Below are 22,564 nucleotides of genomic sequence, written 5' to 3' on the forward strand. Positions count from 1 at the left end.
CTATGTGTGTGTGAAGAAGAATGTGTGCGCCTTTGTCTATTTATTATATTGTGATACAAGGGCAGCGGCAGCAATTTTCTTGGAAACATTCCAGATCCCTTCAAAGTCTGGGACTGACCAGTCTTGTGTGAAGTGTAAGCGTACATGCATGTAGTCGTGAACCGGCTTGTGTGTGCGAGTGTTATGAGAAGTGTGTGTGTGTGTGTGTGTGTGTTAGTATTGGTGGTGGAGGGGGTAGAGAGGAGGGGGAGGAGGGTGCTGGAGGTTCCTTATCTACAGACCACAGGCAGCTTTTGAGGCTCTTATCAGCAGTCACCATATTCTACGAGCACATCCTCTTGTCCAGCAGGGAGCGGAAAACTCTCCTTCCAACATGGCTCCCTCTCCCTCTCTCTCCCCCCACCCTCCTCTCTCCCACCTCACACTCGCCAGTTCCAGACCTCTCCGACTGGCAACCAGCGAAAGCATTGTGTCTCCTTGGCGAGGTGAGTGTGAGAAGGAAAAGATAGATAGGACAGGGAAAGAGAGAGAGAGACAGAGACAGAGAAAGACAGACAGAGAGAGAGTGAGAAGGGGGGTGATAATGACATAAGGACAGAGGTGGAGGCAGAGAACATCTCCACACTTTGAGTGCGTCTTTGTTCTAAGAAGCAACTTCTCGTGTAAAATAAATATGCGTTTGGACAATACGATCTCATCAAACTTAAGTTCTTTATGAATATTTGGGACTTTTTTTCCTGATGAGTATTTTAAATGGTGTCAGACAGTTCTGACCTCAGACACTGACAGGCTGCAGTGGAGTGTGAGAGACATAAAGAAGAAGAAGAAGAAGAAGAAGAAGAAGAAGAAGAAGAAGAAGAAGAAGAAGAAGAAGAAGAAGAAGGAGGAAGAGGAGGAGTAGGAGGGCCTGAAACACTGAGGAGATACAACATGTGCGTTCTTAGATCGTTTGAACTCTGATGGATTTTGACAGACAGCCGAGCCACACTGGTTGTCATAATGAATCTGTGAGTATTATTTTATGAGTGTTCTTTTTTATTTTATACTTGGGATTTTTATTCACTGTAGTGCATGACTGTTTTATTGATAGGAAGATAGGTAGATGTGTTCTTTTTTTATAATTGCCTAAATACAAATGAAATAGCATTTAATTGAAGTTTCTATCAAATGAGCCATAGAAGATGTGTACTTTTACTAAAATTTAAATTGTAAATATTGAAAACCACTCATTCAAACCACATTTAAATCTAGTGCAATTAAATAACATTTAATATAGATTATTTTAGTTAATCAAAATAGAATCGAGGTTTCTCAAAATTTAGGATTTGATACAAACTAGACAGCTTGTGGTGCAGAAACATACATACAGAAAAAGGCTGTATTAAATATTAGGAATTAAAATATGCTTCAAACAAACTATACGAGAAGAAGGACTTTGTTTATTTGCAACCGCAGCAAAATTAATCATCTTACTTCTGTGTGCGGCCAATTATGTTTTCAGCTAAAGTATTTTACAGTGAAGCCTATTAAATATGAATCTATGGTTCTTCCGACCAAGACATTTATGACAGTTAATATTAATTAATATAACACTGCTGCAAAATTAAATGAGAAGAAACTAACTTTGAGAGCATCATTGTGAAAGAGGGAACTGGCCAAAATAAAGTCATGACCACCAGAAAAAGACAAAACAGGAACACTTGCGATTGCAAAACCTGACAAATCATCATAAGAATCAACAAACGTCTTCCTCTGTGAAGAAGTGGAGTTCCAACAGGGAATTCACTTGATAACCAGCATTTTAACATCGGGCAGTAAGTGTGTAATGAAAACTGCAGAGCAGCGTCCACTGAGGAAACCACAAACAACAACAACAACTACTGCTGACCGTTTAGTACCAACTCCACTTCTGAAACATTGACCGTTTACACATTTTCATACATATCCTGTGTTTCCTTCGTTCAACAGACTCTTTCAAATCAACCCAATCTTCGGCGGTCTGGGACGTTTTTAACGTTGCAAAGGATTTTAACCCACATCCTTTAAAATCCACGCAGACCGACGGATTCATGGAGAGCAGCCACGAGAGACTTCACGATCACAACCTGGAAGCTGCTGCTCAGGATGCTCTGTGAGAGAAATCCACTCAGAATCCGACCGCGTGGACCACACCGGCTCCGCGCTGCACCCACAGACGACACGGCAGGAGAAGCCCTCCATTAAGGACTGCGACATTTGGGTCATCGGCCCCCTCTGAGACGTTAAGAAGAGAGAGAATGGATACAGGCTCACGTTTCCTCACACTCCAGATACAGCCAGGGAAAGATGGGTTATGAGGCCGGGTCAGAGGGCCGCCGTTGCACATGGAGTCTGGACTGACGACTCTCATCGTGACCGTGGCAACGATAACTGATGGATTTCAGGTTGACCAAAAATAAAAGCCATTGGGGTAAAGCAGCTACATATTGCATAATCTGCAGGAAAGTGGAGCAAGGGAGAAGGAAATAAAAGAGTTTCAAGGAAAAGACACGTTCACCTGTTTTGAAAAGGTGCAAAGAGTTCTGTAGGACGAGCTGCATGGTCCACAGAGCGCGCTGCTCACACACTGAAGACACACGGCTCACACGCTGGGCAGCCGGGACTCACGGGGGATTGGCCACCATGATGGAGAAGCTGAACCTCACCGGCCCACCTGCCTCACCCCCCGACCTACCTCGACCCTTCTCCTCCTCGTCCTCCTCCGTCGCCTCCTCTCCATCCTGTGTCTCCGTGGAGCATGGCGGTCTCCTCCACAGCCAGACCGCGGCATCCTCAGACGCCATCAGAAGCCCGTGTCCCGCGAACGAGACGGGGCACGGGGGACGCACGGATATCCCCTCTGCTGGCTCGATTCCGTCCCCCATTGCCACGGCGATGGCGTTAACCGGTCACCACGCAGACTCAGTTGCCGCACCTGAGCCCATCGTCATGGAGACCGGGAAGGAGGAGGAGGAGAAGCGGGGAGGACCAAAGAGCACCACGGCCCCGACTGCCTCCACCAACGGGTCCCCGACTCTTTCCTCTCCACCTCCGCTCCTCCCGGCGCCAGCCAAAAACTCAACGTTCCCCGTACCGCCTCTGACCTCCAAAGTGTCCTTTTCTTTGTTTTCATCATCCTCTCCTCTTCCTCCACACATTCCAGTCATCAGCCTCGGTCACAGCAAACCCCCCCTCCCACTCCACAATACCCCTTTGACTGCCCTCCACCCGATACCCAACCTCCTTCATGGGCCCCACGGGGACCTTCGCCGTGGTCAGCGGTCCTGTCTGCCCACGGTTGGCCTCGCAGCTTCTGGGGGGCCCTCAGCTCCCTCCCTGGGACCCCTGTTGCCTCAGCAGTACCTGTCTGCACACCCCTTCTTCACCAGGTGAGATATGGTTGATATGGATTTATCCATACGAAACCGTTTAGCTTGACAAACTCTTCAGATCCTCATCAGTGAAAGCTGAGTGACTTTTCAGTCTCAGAATGTTTTAATTTTAATACATTTTGTGGCATAAAGGTGAAAGGTTTTCTATTCCTTCATAACAATTTGAAAAAATCATTTTGCAAAATTCTCATTTATATCGTGCGACCCCTTCGAGGTGTCCCGACCCCGAGGATAGGAACCACAGCATAAGCAGACCACTCTGATATCAAAATGTTATGAGCAATAATCTTCAGTTCAGTATTATACTTCTGGGAGTTGCATTTGATGCTGTAAGTGTTTCTGAATGATGGAAAAAAATATATTATAATGAAACTTACGGAGTATCAAACATTATATTTAAAATGAAACAGTATATTAAATAGGAGACACACACATGCCACATGCTCTATCCCGTCGTTATCACCACGCAAAGAGATAACCGCCATGGTCATAACGCCTCGTTGGTGACAATTTCCCGCAACATATGAAACCTCAACTGCTTGGATTTCACGACTTCCTATGGTGATTAATTGTGGCTACGCTGAGCAGTTATGCCAAGCTGACAGCAGGAAGTGTGCAGTTATGAAGGGACCTCACATTTCTCATGCTAAATTTACTCATCAGCACATTTGATCGCTGAACACAAGTTGCATCATGAAATGTTTTCTGTGTGCATTTTGTCTCTAAATAAAAAGAAAGGAGAATGATGCCACTTTTTAAAAAAAAGGCAAATTTAGTCGTTGATCCGACAAAAGACTACAAAACAGAACTGTATAGCTTTATTTGAGGATATATGTTGCTTACTCTCATTAATTTGCAGACTCCATCAGAGCCCTCCTACTGTTCATCTATTCTCCACTCCAAAAAATGTTCCTCACAGTTTCTATCCGTGACACAGAAGTATCAGCTTTGTAAAACTGGGTTTTTTCTTCTTCTTCTTCCTCCGTCTAAAATATCACCATCTGTCATGCAAGTCTGGGAATAAGATTCCCTCTTCACTTCTCTCTGGTCTGTATCAGGAAACATTGATCTGTCATCCCCCTGAAGTAGAATCAGCTGGTGAGCAGACTTAATGAGACTGGGATAAAGCTCTGCATGCACACTCAATCAACGCCACACACATAATCACACCACAGTTCATGGCTTCCACCACCTTCTTCTCCATCCACTCCCCGAAATCTATTCTTTTTTTAGGACAGAGATGCTGGAGCGACATAACCTTTTGTAAACCGCCCTATTTTTGAGATTGTAAACTGTATTTTTACCTTCGTATTGAAAATGCGGAAGGTTATGTTTTGAACGCCGTGTATTTATTTATTTATTTATTTGTTACATTACATTACATTACATGTCATTTAGCAGACGCTTTTATCCAAAGCGACTTACAATAAGTGCATTTCAACCTAGAGTACAAACTAAGAACAACAAGAATACAGGAAGTAACATTTCCTCAACATAGTCGAACTACAAAAGTACCATAAGTAAGTGCTATCTAAGTGCCACTGAAGTGCTAATCTGTGTTTTAATCCAGATATAGTCGGAAAAGGTGTGTTTTCAGTCTCCGACGGAAGATGTAGAGACTTTCTGCTGTCCTGATGTCAGTGGGGAGCTCGTTCCACCACTGAGGAGCCAGGACAGCAAACAGTCTGGATTTCGAGTGATTAGCTCGAGGTGCAGGAGTCACAAGTCGATTGGCTGTTGCCGAGCGGAGCGAACGTGCCGGGGTGTACGGTGTGACCATATCCCGGATGTAGACGGGGCCGATCCGTCTAGAGCACGTACGCCAGGACCAGTGTTTTGAAGCGGATGCGAGCAGCCACCGGTAACCAGTGGAGAGCGCGGAGGAGCGGAGTGGTGTGGGTGAATTTCGGGAGGCTGAAGACCAGTCGAGCTGCTGCATTCTGGATGAGCTGCAGGGGTCGGATGGCCTTAGCAGGTAGACCAGCCAGGAGGAGTTGCAGTAGTCAAGGCGTGAAATGACCAGAGCCTGGATCAGAACCTGCGCCGCCTTCTGAGTAAGAAGAGGACGTATTCTCCTGATGTTGTGCAGCATGTACCTACAGGAACGCGTCGTCGCAGCGATGTTGGCCGTCAGGGAGAGTTGACTGTCGAGTGTCACCCCGAGGTTCCTGGCAGTCAGGGTAGGGGCCAACACAGAGCTGTTGAAGGTGATAGTCAGGTCGTGGGTGGGGGAGCCTTTCCCTCGAAGGAATAGTAGCTCAGTCTTGTCAGGGTTGATCTTCAGGTGGTGAGCAGACATCCACTGAGAGATGTCAGTCAGACAGGCAGAGATTCGCGCCGCCACCTGTGTTTCGGACGGTGGAAACGAGAAGATCAGTTGGGTGTCATCGGCATAGCTATGGTAGGAGAAGCCATGCGAACGAATGACAGAGCCGAGAGAATTTGTGTACAGAGAGAAGAGGAGGGGACCCAGGACGGAGCCTTGAGGAACCCCAGTAGTGAGAGGACAAGGATCAGACACAGATCCTCTCCAAGTTACCCGGTAGGTGCGGTCTTTAAGGTAGGAAGAGAAAAGAGCGAGTGCAGTGCCTGAGATCCCCAGGTCCTGAAGAGAAGAGATAAGGATCTGGTGGTTCACGGTGTCAAATGATTCAAGATTCAAGATTCAAGATGTTTTATTTGTCACATACACACACAGGGTGTGCAGTGAAATGAAAGTGGCAATGCTCAGCAGGAATGTGCAAGGGCAACAAGTACACACTATTTACAAATAAAAAACAACACAATATTTACAGTAAGTGTGTGTGTGTGTGTGTGTGTGTGTGCCTAAGAGGGGCAGTTGTGTGGGTCTATGTGGGGGTCCTGGTGAGGTCGGAGTTCACAATCCTGATGGCCTGAGGAAAGAAACTCCGTCTCAGTCTCTCTGTTCTTGCAGCGTGACTACGGAGGCGCCTGCCTGACCGCAGCAGCTGAAACAGTCTGTTGTTGGGGTGGTGAGGATCCTTCATGATCCTGCGGCTCTGGTTCTGCACCTCCTGGTGTACAAGTCCTGCAGGGTGGGAGTGTAGTTCCAATAGTGCGCTCAGCCGAACGCACTACTCTCTGCAGAGCCTTCCTGTCCTGAGCGGAGCAGTTGCCAAACCAGGCTGTGATGCTTCCTGTCAGGACGCTCTCTACAGCTCCAGAGTAGAAGGACTGAAGGATCCTCTGGGAAACTTTAAATTTCCTCAGCTGCCTGAGGTGGTAGAGGCGCTGCCTTGCCTTTCTCACCAGAGTGTCTGTGTTTGTTGACCATGTCAGATCCTCGGTGATGTGGACTCCCAGGTATTTATACCCGCTCACCCTCTCCACAGTAGTCCCGTTAATCCCCAGTGGTGAGTACGTCCTCTGTTGTTGTACCTCCTAAAGTCCACAATCAGCTCCTTAGTTTTGGTGACATTCATGATGAGGCTGTTGTCCCGCACCAGAGTGACAGATCAGCAACTTCCTCCAGGTAGGCCTTCTCGTTGTCGGAGATCAGGCCCACCACCACTGTGTCATCCGCAAACTTGATGATGGTGTTGAGCTGAACCTGGCCACACAGTCATGTGTGTACAGGGAGTACAGTAGGGGCTGAGGACGCAACCTGGGGGATCCTGTGTTCAGGGTGAGGGATTTGGAGGTGTGTCTGCCCACCCTGACCACCTGTGGCCTGGCGGTCAGGAAGTCCAGGATCCAAGCACACAGGGGTGTTCAGTCCCAGCTCAATCAGCTTGCCGGCCAGTCTGGAGGGACTATGGTGTTGAAAGCTGAACTATAATCAATGAACAGTAGTCTCACATAGCCCCCTCTGGCTGTCCAGATGAGAGTGTGGTGTGCAGTACCTGGGAGACAGCATCATCCGTGGATCTGTTTGGGCGATAAGCAAACTGCAGCGGGTCCATGGAGGAAGGGAGGAAGGCGCAGATGTAGTCCTTTATCAGCCTCTCAAAGCATTTCATGACCACCGAGGTGAGGGCCACGGTCGGTAGTCATTCATACATGCTGGAGAAGCATTCTTGGGCACAGGGACAATAGTGGATCTCTTGAAGCAGGCGGGACCACGGACTCAGCCAGGAGAGGTTGAATATTGTGGTGAACACTGGAGCTAGCTGGTTAGCACAGGTCTTCAGTACTCGCCCAGATATGCCATCTGGACCTGCAGCTTTCCTGGTGTTCACCCTCAACAGAGCCCTCCTCACACTGTGCTCGGTCACAGAGAGTGTGTTCATCCCCAGCGGTAGAACTCACCTCGGCTACGCTAACGGTGTTGTTGTTAGCCGGCGAGCTAGCGCTGTTGTTGCTAGCCTCAAACCGTGCATAAAATGAGTTCAGGTCGTCCGCTAGGGATGCGTCGGCACTCACCATTGGTCGGCACTCACCAAAGGTGGTCGGCACTCACCAAAGGTCTAGAAGGATAAGGACAGAGGAGAGAGAGGCTGCTCTAGCAGTGTGAAGCTGCTCAGAGACAGCAAGGAGGGCCGTCTCTGTCGAGTGGCCGGCCTTGAATCCAGACTGGTGAGGGTCAAGAAGGTTGTTACTGTGGAGATATGCGTGTTACTCGCATAACTCAGAAAGTATTAAACCGAATCACATGAAATTTGGTGAGATGATTGGTTATTATCCGGGGACCATTTGATTCGATTTTGGGACCGATCGGGTCAAAGGTCAAGGTCATGAAAAGATCAAAAGCTTCTTGAATCGCATGAAATTTGGTGGGATGATTGGTTATTATCCGGGGACCATTTGATTAGATTTTGGGATCGATCGGGTCAAATATCAAGGTCAAGGTCATGAAAAGGTCAAAAATTCTTTTTTTTTAGCATAATCCATTTTTATCCAATTGGCATGCAACTAAAAAATGTTCAAAATTCAAATAATCAAAAATCTTGATATGCGATATGGTATATACCCGTGCTGTGCCTAGTTTTTGTTTTTTTTTGATTGCTAAACGACAGTGGGTGGCACAAACTGGACACAAAAAAAACTACTAAACCACAGTCTGCAAACAACAGTCACCTGAGCACACTTACACATCACCTGCAAAACTCAACTCAAAAAACACACAACAAACAATGGTTCAAAAAACTAGCCACACGTGCAGCCAAACACTATACACACACACTGATAACACACACACACTGATAACACACACACACAAACAAAAAAAACACAAAGACATAAACAGAAAAAAAAAAAAAATTCAAATTTTTCAGTTTCAGTAAAACAGCAATTCAAAAACAAAAAAATTTTCTTCATCTTTCAAGTGACATATTTCTTTTCTTTTATTACTTTTTTTTTTTTAACAATTTTTTACAATTTTTTAAAAAAAATGAATATTAGTCAATTAGTAGTATTTATAATATTAATAATAAAAAAAAAAAAAAAAAAAAAAAAAAACAAAAAGTTAAAAAATAATTGACAATTGAATTTGAATCAATCCTCTCTCTAGCATCTCTAGCATCAGGCCATGTTGTCATCAACATCACATCTAATGTTCTCTCTTGCCATGCACCTGGGGAAGAACCTTCTGGAGGCCTTATCCATCCCTGGCAGTCCTCTGTGGGTGGTGTCCATCCGGCACGCATGGCTCCAAGAGAATTTGGTCATGTGGTGGTGACCAAACACTTTGTTGCACCCTCAACCTGCCTCTCTCAATGAGAGACCATGGTTCACGACATATTTGTGAAAATAATAGCTCTTTGTCTTACTCCACGCATCCGCCCTCTCCCTGCCACCCTTCTCCCTCCACGAACCCGTCTTCCTTGTTCCATTTCCAAAATGAGTCTTTCTGAGCTCTACCTATATATACTGTAATATATATATATATATATATATAGATATATATGTGTGTGTTCACTAACAAGTCTAAAACAAGACACCTGCTTAGCCTTTCAGCTGAAATTGCAATCAGCAGTGTTTGAAAGGCACCAGGCTGAAATCTATTCCGTTTTGAATGTGTGGTTCACAGTTTTGACAGCAGTGTGTTAGCATTTGAACAAAGTGCTGTAAACCCACAGTGTTGTGCAGGTTGTGGTTAAAGTCATGGGATAAGTGTTAGAGTTTTGAAAACTGTGTTCAAGCAATGAAAAACAAACTAGAGTTTGGTCCACATGAACTGCTGCTGTGCAGACTGTAGTTAGAGTTTTGCACATGTGACTCCAGTTGTGCCCACTGTCGTTTAGCAAACGAAAAAAACTGTAAGAATGTATTTAGCTGCACTTGGTTGTGAATGCAGATCCCAAAAAAGCCCAATGTTCACACATGTTGCTGTGTCTTTATCTCCAGTTCTTACCTGAGTCCCTCGGGAGGAAACTATGGCGTCATCAGCAGCAGCCGCATCAAAAGAAGACCCTCGTCACACTTTGAGATGGAGATCAATGACTGTGAGTTGAGTGACCAAATACAGAATGAGCCATCAGCATCAATATTTGAATGTTTACATGTTTTAAATTGCATTGATGTGTTTGCTGCTCACGTCACAGAGATGATTGGGGATGTGGGAATGTTCAGTGTAATGAAAGAGGATGTCCCAGTGCAACAGTGTGGCTCATTGACGTCTTTTAATAGTTTTTGGGAAAGCTTTGGCCACACAAGACTTGTCAGTGGGATTTCATTGTTGTTCTATTTACAAGATTTGTTGACAATAATAATATATATTAATCTCTGCTTATGTCCTCTAAGGCCCTGCGCACTCAGACAGTGATTATGTGTGTCTAACAGGCCCTCCTCAGAAAATCGCTCGCCGTGTCTTCACCAACAGCCGTGAGCGCTGGCGACAGCAAAACGTGAACGGGGCTTTCTCCGAGCTGAGGAAGCTCATTCCCACACACCCGCCCGACAAGAAGCTCAGCAAGAACGAGATCCTCCGTCTGGCTGTCAAATACATCAACTTCTTGGTCACGCTGCTCAACGACCAGGCCCAGGACAAGGGCAGGGACTCGGCTGAGGACGAGGACGAGAGAGCCGCGGCCGGGTTGGACAGTAATAAACTGAATCGTCTTTTTCATTGCGACGCTCCTCCTCCGTCGGCCGCCGCCCCGCCACCCTCAGCCCGCCCTGCGTCAGTCCACAGAGACAGACACTCAACTGACTCAGTGATTGCTCTGGCTAGCTCCCCGGCCACATCCAGTTGCTATGGCGACACAGACAGTGAGGAGAGCTTCGGGGCTAAGACCTCTTTGGTGACCAACGGCATCCTGGGAACGGTCAAGGCTCAGATAAGGATGGTGGCAGCCACAAATGATGAGCGGTGACACCAGAAGACGGCGAACAGAGATGTGTTAATGTCACCCTGACGGACAGGACACTCCACAATCGCTACACACCCAAAGTGTTGAGGAACAATGTGATTCTCTCTTCAACTCCCGAGAAGAGTGAAATAGGTAGGGGGCGGATGTTTGGAGACATTTTCGTCTCGATGTCTTTTTCAAGCGTATATGTCTTAAAGCACACTCTATATCCAAATACGGTCACAATGTTCCCTTGTCAAACTTTACATGTCTAACAATGTCAATATACGTGGTGAATTATGCAAAACAGGAACAGAACAGAAGAAATACAGGTTCATGAATTCTCCTCCCGTACACATGTTAACCCTCCTGATGCCTTCGGGTCAATTTGACCCGAATCAATGTTTAATGTCGGTGTTCTTTCGGTAGTCAACAAACAAACATAAAGTACCTCACACTTAAACTTGGAAAACAATATTAATTCGAATAATTTTCTGGAGATTTTAATAGCTGGGGTCATATTGACCCCAAGGGTAAAATATGTCAGTAAATATAAAGGTAACAGGAGGGTTAAACATTGAATCGGGTCAAATTGACCCGAAGGCATCAGGAGGGTTAAATCTCTCACAAGAGGATTAAACAGCAGATGGCTTGTTGTTGTGGTCTGAGTGCAGCCTCATACATGTAAAGAATCCGCATGGCCTCAGTACAATTATGGTGACGACTGTAGAATATTCTGCAAAGTTTCCAGTTTTTAATGTAGTTGTCTCGAGTGGCGAGGCAGATGGTACTGCCCCTCGCATTGTGACACACTTGTACCAGACAGAAATAAAGTGTGTTTTAGTTTGCTGTTCCTTATTTGACATCCTCTTATTGCACTCCAAAGACTGCTCTTCGTCAGCACGATTTCTCAACACATTCAAAATGTTTAGGGGACAAAATGTGTATCCTCAAAGTGTGAGGAGATCTCCAGAACCATCAGAGGTTCGACGTATACATTATTATATTATATACAACTTAATACTTATTTTAAATAACTTGTAGGTAAGTCATGTGATAAACAACATCTTTAAAAAACAAATAGTGAGTTTTGTATTTTCCTGAGGGTAAATATAACTGTTTGATGACAATACTGTGACATGCCAGTTCTGGAAAGAAAATATAAATACAAAATTGCTGTAACTGTTGTCCGAGGACGTCTTGGAGTCTTCCAGGGCCGCTGCTTTAGGGTGTAGTGTACAGGACTGTCTCAGAAAATTAGAATATTGTGATAAAGTTCTTTATTTTCTGTAATGCAATTAAAAAAACAAAAATGTCATGCATTCTGGATTCATTACAAATCAACTGAAATATTGCAAGCCTTTTATTCTTTTAATATTGCTGATTATGGCGTACAGCTTAAGAAAACTCTAAAATCCTATCTCATAAAATGTTAATATTTCCTCAGACCAAGTTTAAAAAAAGATTTATAACAGCTGAGTGTTTGTCAAGGCTCAGGAAACCCTTGCAGGTGTTTCGAGTTAATTAGACAATTCAAGTGATTTGTTTAATACCCTACTAGTATACTTTTTCATGATATTCTAATATTTAGAAATAGGATATTTGAGTTTTCTTAAGCTGTAAGCCATAATCAGCAATAATAAAAGAATAAAAGGCTTGCAATATTTCAGTTGATTTGTAATGAATCCAGAATGCATGACATTTTTGTTTTTTGAATTGCATTACAGAAAATAAAGAACTTCATCACAATATTCTAATTTTCTGAGACAGTCCTGTACATGTCTTCAGTGGTGGAAGAAGTACTCTTTTACTAAGTAAGAGTAGCAATATCAGAGTTAAAAGTATTTCATTCAAGACAGTAGTAAGGTAAAGGCATATTTATTAGTAGCAACGGTAAAAGTAATCATTATGTCACCATTAAATGTCACCTGATGAATATCAGTATCAAGACCCCTTCTGACCCAAACCAGATATCAGTTATATAAATATACAACAGCCTTCCTCAGATAAGTTTCACAACAATTAACCAGAAAAGACACACAACTCAGGATATGATAAAAACGAGGTCTGAAATCTTCCTTTGGATCCAACGTCATAAACAATATTAACTCCCCATCACACATGCAATTAACGTTACGTTGGTAGGAGGCGGCGTGGTCGTTAAGACGGGGAGCCTAGTCAGTGAGTTGTTGGACTCGCCTGTCTGACCTTCGGGATCAGCTTCTCTACCCGTTCATTCTCAAAGCACAATGGAACCTAGTCCACACAGCTCTGTCCCAGTATAGCCAGTCCACACACAGCTCTGTCCCAGTATAGCCAGTCCACACACAGCTCTGTCCCAGTATAGCCGGTCCACACAGCTCTGTCCCAGTACAGCCAGTCCACACACAGCTCTGTCCCAGTACAGCCAGTCCACCTGGCTCTCTGGTCCCAGTGCGCTCCTCAGATTCACAAATGTTTGGAGCTGATTGAAGATCTAATTCACTCATGAACACAGTGAGGTGTGAACATAAACATTTCTAACATGTTCATAATTTATTGCACGTGACTTTCAACGGATCAGGTACAATACTTTCTAAGCTACTTAAGTTAAAGTAAAAGTACAAAATAAACCACTTTGTTCCAGAGGGGACATGTTACTCCCCCTGATGATCATTGTTGATGCAATAAAGTGTGCATCACTCAGGCTGCAGTTGACAGAGTCCATTAAATTAGATTCAAGATGTTTATTGTCACTCCATTAACCACAAAAGAAAGAAAAGAAATAGTACATTTAAAAGAAAAAACATATAAATATGCAATATATATAACAATAGATATTTTTTTTAAATCGAGCAAAAACAATATATAAGAAAATAACAACAACGAGGTTGCAGTTTGCACAGGAGTTGTGTTTGTGTGTGTTTTCATTTAGTTGTAGTTAGTAGACTAAAGCAATACATTGTTAGTTGATTTATATTTTGTTTTACTACTACATGAATCTGCATGTAGTGGAGTGAAATGTACAATATGTGCCCCTGACGTGTCGGCTAGTGGAGTAGAAGCAGCCTCTAAAGTAATAGAAACAAGTACTAGAGTAAATGGTCTACTCTACTCCAACCCTTCTTGTATGTGTGTGTGTGTATGTGTGTGTGTGTGTGTGTGTTTCAAAAGATGGTGTAACAGCAACAATTGCAAGTGTGTGGTTGTGTGAGGAAGCTCAGGGTGGATGTGGGATGCGGTATAGGAGAAGGGGTTTCAGCTTGGAGGAGCGGGGTGGGGTGGGGGGGGGGGGGGGAGTTGCATAAGTGAGAAGTTTGGGGCCCTCTGCAGCTGTGCAGTGGAGCTGGTGTCTCTGCCTGCGTGTGCGGCTCTTTGAGAGGCCAGGAAACGCCTTCAGTTAGTGCTGTCTCATTGACGGCCAACGAGTTTCCTGCTGGAGGAGGGGTGGCTGTGTGTGTGCGTGTGTGTGTAGGTGTGTGTGTGTGTGTGTGTGTGAGTTGGGCAACCACTGCATGGGAGAAAGGGAGAGAGGAACAACCCCCAAAAAAAGAATGCAGCCACCAGGATGCTCTGGGAGCCCCGACACACCCGGTTTCAGGGCCACACGACAGGAAGAGCTGCTTTCACAACGCTGCCGTACGGCTGCCTCTGGCCCGCTCTGCTGTGCCAGGCTGCCCCCCCACCCCCCCTCCCCACCTCCTTCTGCTGCTGCTTCGTTATGAAACCACAGAGAGGACTGAGGCAGGGGTCACGCATCGGGGATTCTGCAAATGCAAACACTTTTGCCACTATAGTTTTTCAAAAACATTTAGAAATCAAATAACGTGACAGCTTTTGCGATGACTTGGATCAGGAAACTGAAACCTGAAAGAGGGAGAGATGGTTGACAGACATCTCTCCTCCTTTTGATACAGGAGGCCAGGCAGGGTGATGGCGGCCAGCCTGGGACTGAGAGATAATGTCCTTGCCTCCACCCATCCATCGATAGTTCACTTGCACAAGGATAGACCAGTAAGCTGAAGAGCAAATACTCTCTCCAACAGTCCCATTTCTTTCTCTATTTAGCATCTCAAGCGTCTTTGTGTACTAGAAAAGCGCTATAGAAGTCTAAATTATTATTATTATTATTTACAAATAAGACATTATATACCCAAACCTTTAATGCCCCAAACATGTGCTTCCTGTAAGAAATCCTCACACAATCCATGCCAAAAATATTCATCTTTTAGCCTAAATCTTAATTACTCCACTGACCATATCCGCAAACAGTGTCAGATGGACATGCAGTGTCAGATAGAGGGAAATGTATGAACATGAATTATAGAAAACACACTTTAGATCCTGAGCTGTAGCACAGGTAGAGAAAGACAATTCAAAATACTACATAGACTGCATTGTACACCACTGCTGAGGGGCATGCTGGGCCTAGGTTCCCCTCCATGTAGTAAATGTAACTCTGAAGTTGGTACTTATATACACATGTTTTGGAAATGTAAAAAGATTCAAACATTCTGGAGAGAAGTAAAGGATGAGGTGGTTTCTTTGATCAGATACGACCTGGAGCTTTCACCTCCTCAGTGTATATATTGCATGAAAGACTGCTCTTACATTTCTAAAGATACCCCCTTCCACAGATGATTGGTACAAGAGGAATTTGAAAAGATGACCCACACCATCCATGACAATGTCAAGGGATTTGTCAAGATATGTAAACCTGTCTTGGACACGGTGGACCCCACCGGGCTGGACTTTGCCCTGCCAGATTGAAAACACTGGTACTGATGCTGACTTGATTCGACGATAAAGCCAAGATACTTATATCAGACTGGTGATGAGCGAATGTGTTATTTGCTGTGGTTTTTCCTGCTTATTACATTTTTGGTTTGTTTTTTGTGGTTCTTTCCCCTTTTATTTCTCCTTCCCCTCTCTCTATATTGTATCCTTAAAGTCCTACTTGTCAATTTGTAAAATCTAAATAAATATATAAAAATGTAATTCAAATTCAAATCCAAAAAGAAATACCAGTAGCACACCCACACTAGAAACTGCGCGTCCCATGTGAAGAGTGGACAGTCTTCTGCTTTAGTGTGCCAATCATAAGGATTAACACGCTGTCGGGTTTAGTAAATGCTAAAACAAAGTCAGTGTGGAACAATTACATTATATTTTGTGAAAGTCATGATAAAACTGTGTGTTGTATTTGCCTTGTGACACTCTAAACAGACAAATACACCAAATTAATTTAAGTATGTAAACTAAGTACAAGTGGCACATAACTATACTAAGTGACCGATGTAATGTAAATGTTTACTTTTTAAATGACTTGCATAGATCAAGTTTAAATTTACCTTGAATGTACCACTTACATTAAGAGATTGATTGGACAGAAAATAACAATAAACTGAAGATACATTTTATTTTTATTATTTGACACATCGAGAAAAGACAAACCGTATCCTTTTCACTCACACATTTGATTGAAACAAGTTTAGTGCGAGTAACCTTCGCCTTTTAAAAAAAAAAGTAAAAAAGTCATCCTCATTCATTAGACGCTGGAAGGAAACTTAAGCAGATAATAGAATGATATTGAAGTTTGAAATTAACGTGTGGCATATTGGTGAAGAGAAGGGAACAAAGATTATCAATCTATCAGAATAAAAACGAAACCATATGTGCCACTGAGTTTTCACATTCGTTAAACATTTTAAACGATCTGTTCAGTTTTCGATCATTCCGTTTTCAATATTTTCTGTCCTTGTACCGCCAGAGAGTCCATGCTGTCGTTTACTGTTCCCTCCAAGGTCTTTGCTGCAGTTTGCCTCTTTTTTATCAAGCTTTTGTCGCCGTATTTCCATCTGAACGCCGCGGCTCCCACAGACCCGGCGGCGGCCCCGATAGCTCCGCCGATCACCCCCAACAAAACCACGCCGAGCACCAGACCCAGCAGTGCGCCCCCGATCACTTCCATGGGCACTTGTTTTGCAGTAGTTCCAATTTTCTCCCACACAGAGCTGTTCGCCACCATTTTGGCCCCTGCTTTGGCCCCGGCACCAACTTGCCCCCACACTGGACTCTGCGCCGCCTTCTTTGCACCGGCACCGATGCCGGCCCCAAGTCGCACAGAGCCTTCAGCCATCAGTTTAGCTCCAGTTTTGGCCCCGGATCCCACTTTTCCCCACATGGGACTCTGCGCCAAATTCTTTGCCCCGGCTCCAATCTCAGCTCCGACACGCTTGGACCTGTCCGCCACGACTGTGGCCCCCGATCCCACTTTCCCCCACATTGGACTCGCCGCGACTGACTTTGCTCCAGAGCCCACCCACGCAGAACCGTCCACCAGCACCTTGGGAACTCGAGCTCCTACCAGTTTGGACACATGTCCGGCGCCCTCGCCCACCTTCCCCCACACGGCACTTTCAACAAGCTTCTTGTGGGCGCTTTGTGCTCCGGCGCCGACTGTCCCCCAAACAGGACTACCCTGCACCTTCTTTGCTCCCTCGCCGACCCACACAGAGCTATCCGCCAACAGTTGGGGTACCATGTTGGCGCTCGACTTAATTCTCTCCATGACGGAGTGGAGAAGTGAAGGGGACAAGGTGGCACGTGTCATGGCAGGAAGGCTCTCGATGTTCATCGTTCTTACACTCATCTCCGCCTCATTCCTGGTTTGCTCAATCTCATCCTCTCTCACTTCCTCAGCCAGAGGCTGCATGTAGGGATAAAGCGCCCGCCTTTTAGCGCTGAGCTGCCTCTCTGGCTCTTGTTTGCTCCTCCGTCTCTCCATCGCTATCTCTACCTGCCTCTGCCTCACTTTGTTCTCCGCCTCCTGAAAGGCAGGATGGCAGTAGCACTGTCCTCCACTTTCCTTCACCATCTGATCCACCTTCTCCAGCAGCTCTGCCACACTCCTGCCGTCGCCCCCCCCACCTCCTCCCTGCTCCAGCACATGAAACCTGTCCCCGCATTTCTCCACGAGGTTCAACAAATCCACCCGCTGACCGGCAATGTACGCCTCCACGCCGTCGTTCCCCGCCTTCTTGCTCTCCCTCAGTTTATCTGCGAAAGTGAAGAGCAGCAGAGTGTGTCTCTGGACCGCCTCGGGGCCAAAGACGGCCTCGAGGGCCTCGAGGGACTGCAGCTCGGTCTTTGCAGGCTGGTCTAAGGGGACGCACAGGAGGAAGGCGTGTGGACCAGGACTGGACAACGCCACGCAGGAGGAGATCTGAGCTCGCACCTCATCTGGAGTTTTCTCTGAGTTGAACCAGTCTGGGGTATCCACCACCGCCACCTGCAGGAGAGAGAGGAGACGCATGTGGAGAGTTGGTTGGGGGAAACCAGGACGATTGTTTGATGAGACAAACCAAGCAGCATGTCAAAGATCACATTTCTGGGGAAGGCGCTGTGATGGCACGTGGAGTGAAAGGAAAAGGAAAACTGGAAAGCAAACCACGTCTTAACACATACCCGTCTTCCTTCAAACAGCGCTTTCTTTTTCTCACACTCCTGAGTGATGGCGCTGAGGCTGTCCGGCCGGGATTCAAACCCCTCCCGCCCCAGTATGTTGTTGCCAGCGGCACTCTTCCCCGCTCCAGATCGCCCGAGCAGCACCAGGCGCAGCTCCGGAGAGGACGAAGGCGAGGGCGATTCGGCGAATGAGGAAGGAGAGGCGGGTGAGGGGAACAAGGCGGGAGAGGGGTCGAAGGTCGGCGACGAGGAGGAGGAAAAGACGGGTGAAGGAGGAGAGGAGGTAGGAGACGCCTCGGGGGATCTCTCTTCGAAGCTGTTCATTCTGTGGTGAACTGAAAACAATCAGGTGAAATTAGGAGTTTAATATGGAACACTAACATCATTTATTTTTTAAATCTTATATAATAGGAGTGAACTTTTAGGTGACATCATACGGCCTTGTGACTCACAAGTTGTGATCACTTTTGGAGTCGATTTAACTTCAGACATTTGTGAGAGTATAGCTCCATCTACAGAGGAGACAGTACATAGAAGTCCTGTTTTGTGCTCACATACATTTTTCATCTTTTTTTTTTAACTCAACTTAATTTCAAACATTGGTTACAAAAATGAAAATATTTACCTGCATTCAGTCTGAAACTGTTCGGCCTGCTGGCCGGCCTGTCATTTTGTGGCTCTGGTGCTGGACTTGAATGTAGTCCATTGAATCTCTGGCTCACACCCACACTTCCATCCATCTCCTCCCTCTCTTCCCTCTCTTCCCTCTTTAGCATCTCTTGCCTCTTTTCCCCCTCTTGCCTCTCTTGCCTCTTTAGCATCTCTTGCCTCTCTTGCCTCTCTTGCCTCTTTTCCCTCTCTTCCCTCGCTTGCCTCTCTTGCCTCTTTAGCATCTCTTGCCTCTCTTCCCTCTCTTCCCTCTCTAGCATCTCTTGCCTCTCTTCTCTCTCTTCTCTCTCTTCCCTCTTTAGCATCTCTTGCCTCTCTTCTCTCTCTTCCCTCTTTAGCATCTCTTGCCTCTCTTCCCTCTCTTGCCTCTTTTCCCCCTCTTCCCTCGCTTGCCTCTCTTGCCTCTTTAGCATCTCTTGCCTCTTTTCCCTCTCTTCCCTCGCTTGCCTCTCTTGCCTCTTTAGCATCTCTTCCCTCTCTTCCCTCTCTTCCCTCTCTTGCCTCTCTAGCATCTCTTCCCTCTCTTCCCTCTCTTCCCTCTCTTCCCTCTCTTCCCTCTCTTGCCTCTCTTCCCTCTCTTGCCTCTCTTGCCTCTCTTGCCTCTCTTGCCTCTCTTGCCTCTCTTGCCTCTCTTGCCTCTCTTGCCTCTCTTGCCTCTCTTGCCTCTCTTGCCTCTCTTGCCTCTCCGAGGTGGCGCTGTACTCCTCACTCCTCAGTGTCTCCGTGTCTGGGATGTGCGTTGAAGTGACGGTCTCTCTTCTCTCATACTTTTGAGATCTGGAACTTGCCAGAAGTTCTTGCTTTCTTTCCTTCACTCTTTGAGCCATCTCTCTCTCCTGGGCAGTTTTCATATAGAAAACACCATTTGTTTTCACCATATTGTCCACCTGTTGGATAAATAAACCAACGATACATTTAAGAAGTGTTGCCCCTCCACACATTAACAATTATAGTGCCATGTTTTAGAGTTCTTGCAATGAATCTCCATTGTGAAAACAATTCCTACGTCAGTCAAAGACATGATGTAAGCAGCCTAATTATTCAAACTAGGCCAGACTGCGCCTGGGTGTAATTGTCGAGTGTGAAACAGGGCGTTGCCGAGACATGAACGCTCGGACAAAACAACGATCTCCTCCACATGTTGTGGAAACAGAATTTTCCCGCTGAGGATTTTAAAATGTTCACACCAAACCGGACTAACCTGAGAGATCAAGACCACACCAGTCTGAGAACAGATGAAACTGAGAAATATGTGATCAAAGTGGACCCCTGATGCTGGTCCGCTCAGGCCTCCAGGTGCAGACGTCTCACCTTCTCCAGCAGCTCGCTGACCTGCTCCCTGTTCTGTCGCTGGCGGTTATTGAAGACGTGGTACCTCCCCCCGCAGAGCGCGATCATCTTCCTCAGACCTTGGTGTTCTGTCTGCAGGTATTCCTGTGGAAAACATTTTTTATTTATTTCCAATGTGTTACCTCTCTCTCTCTGCTGCTCTTATAACACCAGCTCTTTAGTCCACATTGGACCCAAAGCTTAAAAGATGTCTGAAGGAGAGCAAAAATTAGCTCGCAAAGTACACAGAAAATGAGTTGGAGGAAAAGTTTAGACATGGGGTGTCCAAACTACGGCCCGTGGCCCATTTTTTAATGGCTCTCTTTCCTGCGTCAGTGGGTCACAAGACTGGCCGACTCATTAAAAACTCAAAAGGCAAAGCTCAAGATGATTCGCAGGATACCAAAGTGTACAATTAACTTTAATTCTTATTATTGAAAGTCTTTGCAAGTGCTTGAAATGCATATCTCAGCACACCACAGAGAGCGTGTCCAACTCCAATACCTCCACTGTTTTTCCTATCAAATAGTCCCCACAGGTCAGCAGGACGATGGTGTGATCCAGCGCCTCCTCCCCAAACGTCTCCTCCAGCTCTGCAGGCACAAGACACTCAATCTGAGAAAGAGAAATGTGACTAAGATTAGGACTTTAAGTGCTAAATTCAAGTATGCACCTTGTATAGTAACATACTGATCAAGAAATTTCATTTTTGATAAATAAACAACAAAGAAAGAATATCTTTTACTTTTTTTTAACTACCAAATGACTGCATGAAATCAGACATAATGCCGGGACAAGAAGCCCGAGTGGAAAGCCACCTGAGTCCACAACCCACCTCTGTGAATTGGTTCACAGGCACCAGCAGCAGAATGGCATGTGGGCCTGATGGGACCAGCGTCATCGCTCGCTGCGTCTCCTTCCTCACGCTGTCCTCCATCTTGCTGCCGCTCCAGTACCATCTCGGCGCCTCCACCACCGCCACGCTCCTGTCCTCGGTGGTGCCCTGTCGCAGCTGGCAGCTCCTGTAGGCGTTGGGGGAGCTGAGGGACAGCTGGCCCAGGAGGGTGTCTGCCGAGGACGTCTTTCCACACCCGAGGTTCCCCAGGAGAATAAGGCTCAGCTCCGGGGGCGAGGTCCCTCTCAAAAGTTCACTCATTGCTGGAAAGAGAGAGGGGGTCAAATATGCTGAATGTATTTCAGAACCGAAGGCTACTGGTTCTCTTCGGTGGGAAGTTACACCAAAAGACAAAAGATGTGTTCGGATAGCCATCATACTTGTGCCTTTGGCCAAATGTCTGACTTTTAAAAGAGGAAAGCACATACAAATAAAACTGGAATAACAGAAACATACGGGTTGGGTAGGTGTTGACTCATTTCACCGGAAATGCGAACAGGATGAGTGACGTCAAAAAAACATGCGAGATGTGATGCCTTTTGATGCGCTCTCATCTGTGATACTCGCTCTCTGATCCTTTCTCTCCATCGTTTCACTCAAGTTAACAAGAACTAAGATAAGACGAAGCTTTCGTTTCGTCCTTTGCCGAACTGCATTGCCTTCTGAGCTTGCATGATGCGCCACACCTTGCTGGTCCTGTCTAACGACATTCTACCGGGACATTTCTGCATGAACTCGAATCCTATCCTCTTACCAAATGTCCACAAACACGAAAAGAAAAAAAGGACTGAACAAGATCACGTAAAAACTGGAAGCTGAAGTGAAATTCAAACTTGGCATTAAACCTAATACTGAACATAAAGTCTTAAGTTAGACAGACAATTGTTTTGTCTTTTCAAAGCTCACTAATCTATAATTTGCTGCGTCGGCTAAACTCGCACATTACTCTGGTAACTAGTACTTAGTTTAGTAAACACTGCATCATTCAAACAACAAACACACATACTTACTCAGGCGTGTTGGTATGTTTCGGTTGTGTCTGCTCTGGGTGCTCCGTTGGTTCCCTCTCCACTGAGCTCTTTCTGAACAGCTCAACCAGCACACTGCATGTCGACGACCAACAGCTGTCTACGCAGGTGAGACGTGTCCTCTTAGGGGAGGTACCCGTCTCACCACTCCCAATTCTGAACGCATGCCACATGAACGCACTCAGAACTATATCTTTTTGTTATCTTCCCCCGTACACAACAGGTTTCTTTAGTCCGTGGGCTGCTAAGCATTCCAGCATGGGGCGGCGGTGGTACATCCCGGGGACGTGTGAATCATTATCAACCACACCTACGAGATGTCAAAACTCATGGATGACTGTCAAAGAAAGCAGGAACTTCAGGGTTTGAGTCGTCGGGTTAATCGCTGCTGAAATATGCTTGTGTTGACGATGTCAAGTCTGAGTGAATTGACGAGGAACTCCAGTTTGCAGGCTTGTGAATCATAGAATAGGGAATAGTGGCTTTATTCTACGTAAAGTTTGAGTATTTTTTGTTTTTTTGGACTAGCTTAATTTA

At 45.8% G+C, this 22,564-nt stretch overlaps 2 protein-coding genes across 7 annotated transcripts; one reads left to right on the top strand and one right to left on the bottom strand.

The window, feature by feature from the left end:
• Window positions 1–361: 361 nt before the first annotated feature.
• Window positions 362–11,513, top strand: lyl1 (LYL1 basic helix-loop-helix family member). 3 transcript variants are annotated; one of them, XM_056410134.1, is made up of 4 exons: window positions 362–1,007; window positions 1,969–3,407; window positions 9,717–9,814; window positions 10,113–11,513. In XM_056410134.1, the coding sequence occupies exons 2-4, from the start codon at window positions 2,578–2,580 to the stop codon at window positions 10,682–10,684; spliced, it is 1,500 nt and encodes a 499-aa protein (XP_056266109.1). In that variant the 5' UTR covers window positions 362–1,007; window positions 1,969–2,577; the 3' UTR covers window positions 10,685–11,513. The 3 variants fall into 3 exon arrangements, with proteins under 3 accessions (XP_056266109.1, XP_056266112.1, XP_056266111.1); XM_056410137.1 differs by having other exon boundaries at window positions 10,152–11,513; XM_056410136.1 differs by having other exon boundaries at window positions 2,058–3,407.
• A 4,531-nt stretch (window positions 11,514–16,044) lies between these two features.
• LOC130190118 (uncharacterized) lies at window positions 16,045–22,159 on the bottom strand. Of its 4 annotated transcripts, none has more exons than XM_056409318.1 (8): window positions 22,010–22,159; window positions 20,940–21,262; window positions 20,609–20,719; window positions 20,087–20,209; window positions 18,732–19,662; window positions 18,559–18,618; window positions 18,107–18,441; window positions 16,045–17,930 (listed from the first exon to the last, which is right to left on the bottom strand). In XM_056409318.1, the coding sequence occupies exons 2-8, from the start codon at window positions 21,258–21,260 to the stop codon at window positions 16,371–16,373; spliced, it is 3,441 nt and encodes a 1,146-aa protein (XP_056265293.1). In that variant the 5' UTR covers window positions 21,261–21,262; window positions 22,010–22,159; the 3' UTR covers window positions 16,045–16,370. The 4 variants fall into 4 exon arrangements, with proteins under 4 accessions (XP_056265293.1, XP_056265294.1, XP_056265295.1 ...); XM_056409319.1 differs by having other exon boundaries at window positions 22,006–22,159; XM_056409320.1 differs by lacking the exon at window positions 18,559–18,618.
• Window positions 22,160–22,564: the final 405 nt, after the last annotated feature.

The sequence above is a fragment of the Pseudoliparis swirei genome, chromosome 24 (assembly GCF_029220125.1).
Source record: "Pseudoliparis swirei isolate HS2019 ecotype Mariana Trench chromosome 24, NWPU_hadal_v1, whole genome shotgun sequence".
NCBI classification, from domain to species: Eukaryota; Metazoa; Chordata; class Actinopteri; order Perciformes; family Liparidae; genus Pseudoliparis; species Pseudoliparis swirei.

Bases quoted from the DNA above. Each gene is read 5' to 3' on its own strand.
- lyl1 (XM_056410134.1), top strand. From the start codon at position 2,578: ATGGTCCACAGAGCGCGCTGCTCACACACTGAAGACACACGGCTCACA. The intron at 3,408-9,716 runs GTGAGATATGGT...CTTTATCTCCAG, and splicing joins GCACACCCCTTCTTCACCAG to TTCTTACCTGAGTCCCTCGG. The intron at 9,815-10,112 runs GTGAGTTGAGTG...ATGTCCTCTAAG, and splicing joins TGAGATGGAGATCAATGACT to GCCCTGCGCACTCAGACAGT.
- LOC130190118 (XM_056409318.1), bottom strand. From the start codon at position 21,260: ATGAGTGAACTTTTGAGAGGGACCTCGCCCCCGGAGCTGAGCCTTATT. The intron at 20,720-20,939 runs GTGGGTTGTGGA...TCTCTTTCTCAG, and splicing joins CTGTGAACCAATTCACAGAG to ATTGAGTGTCTTGTGCCTGC. The intron at 18,442-18,558 runs GTGAGTCACAAG...GATTGTTTTCAG, and splicing joins TCCAAAAGTGATCACAACTT to TTCACCACAGAATGAACAGC.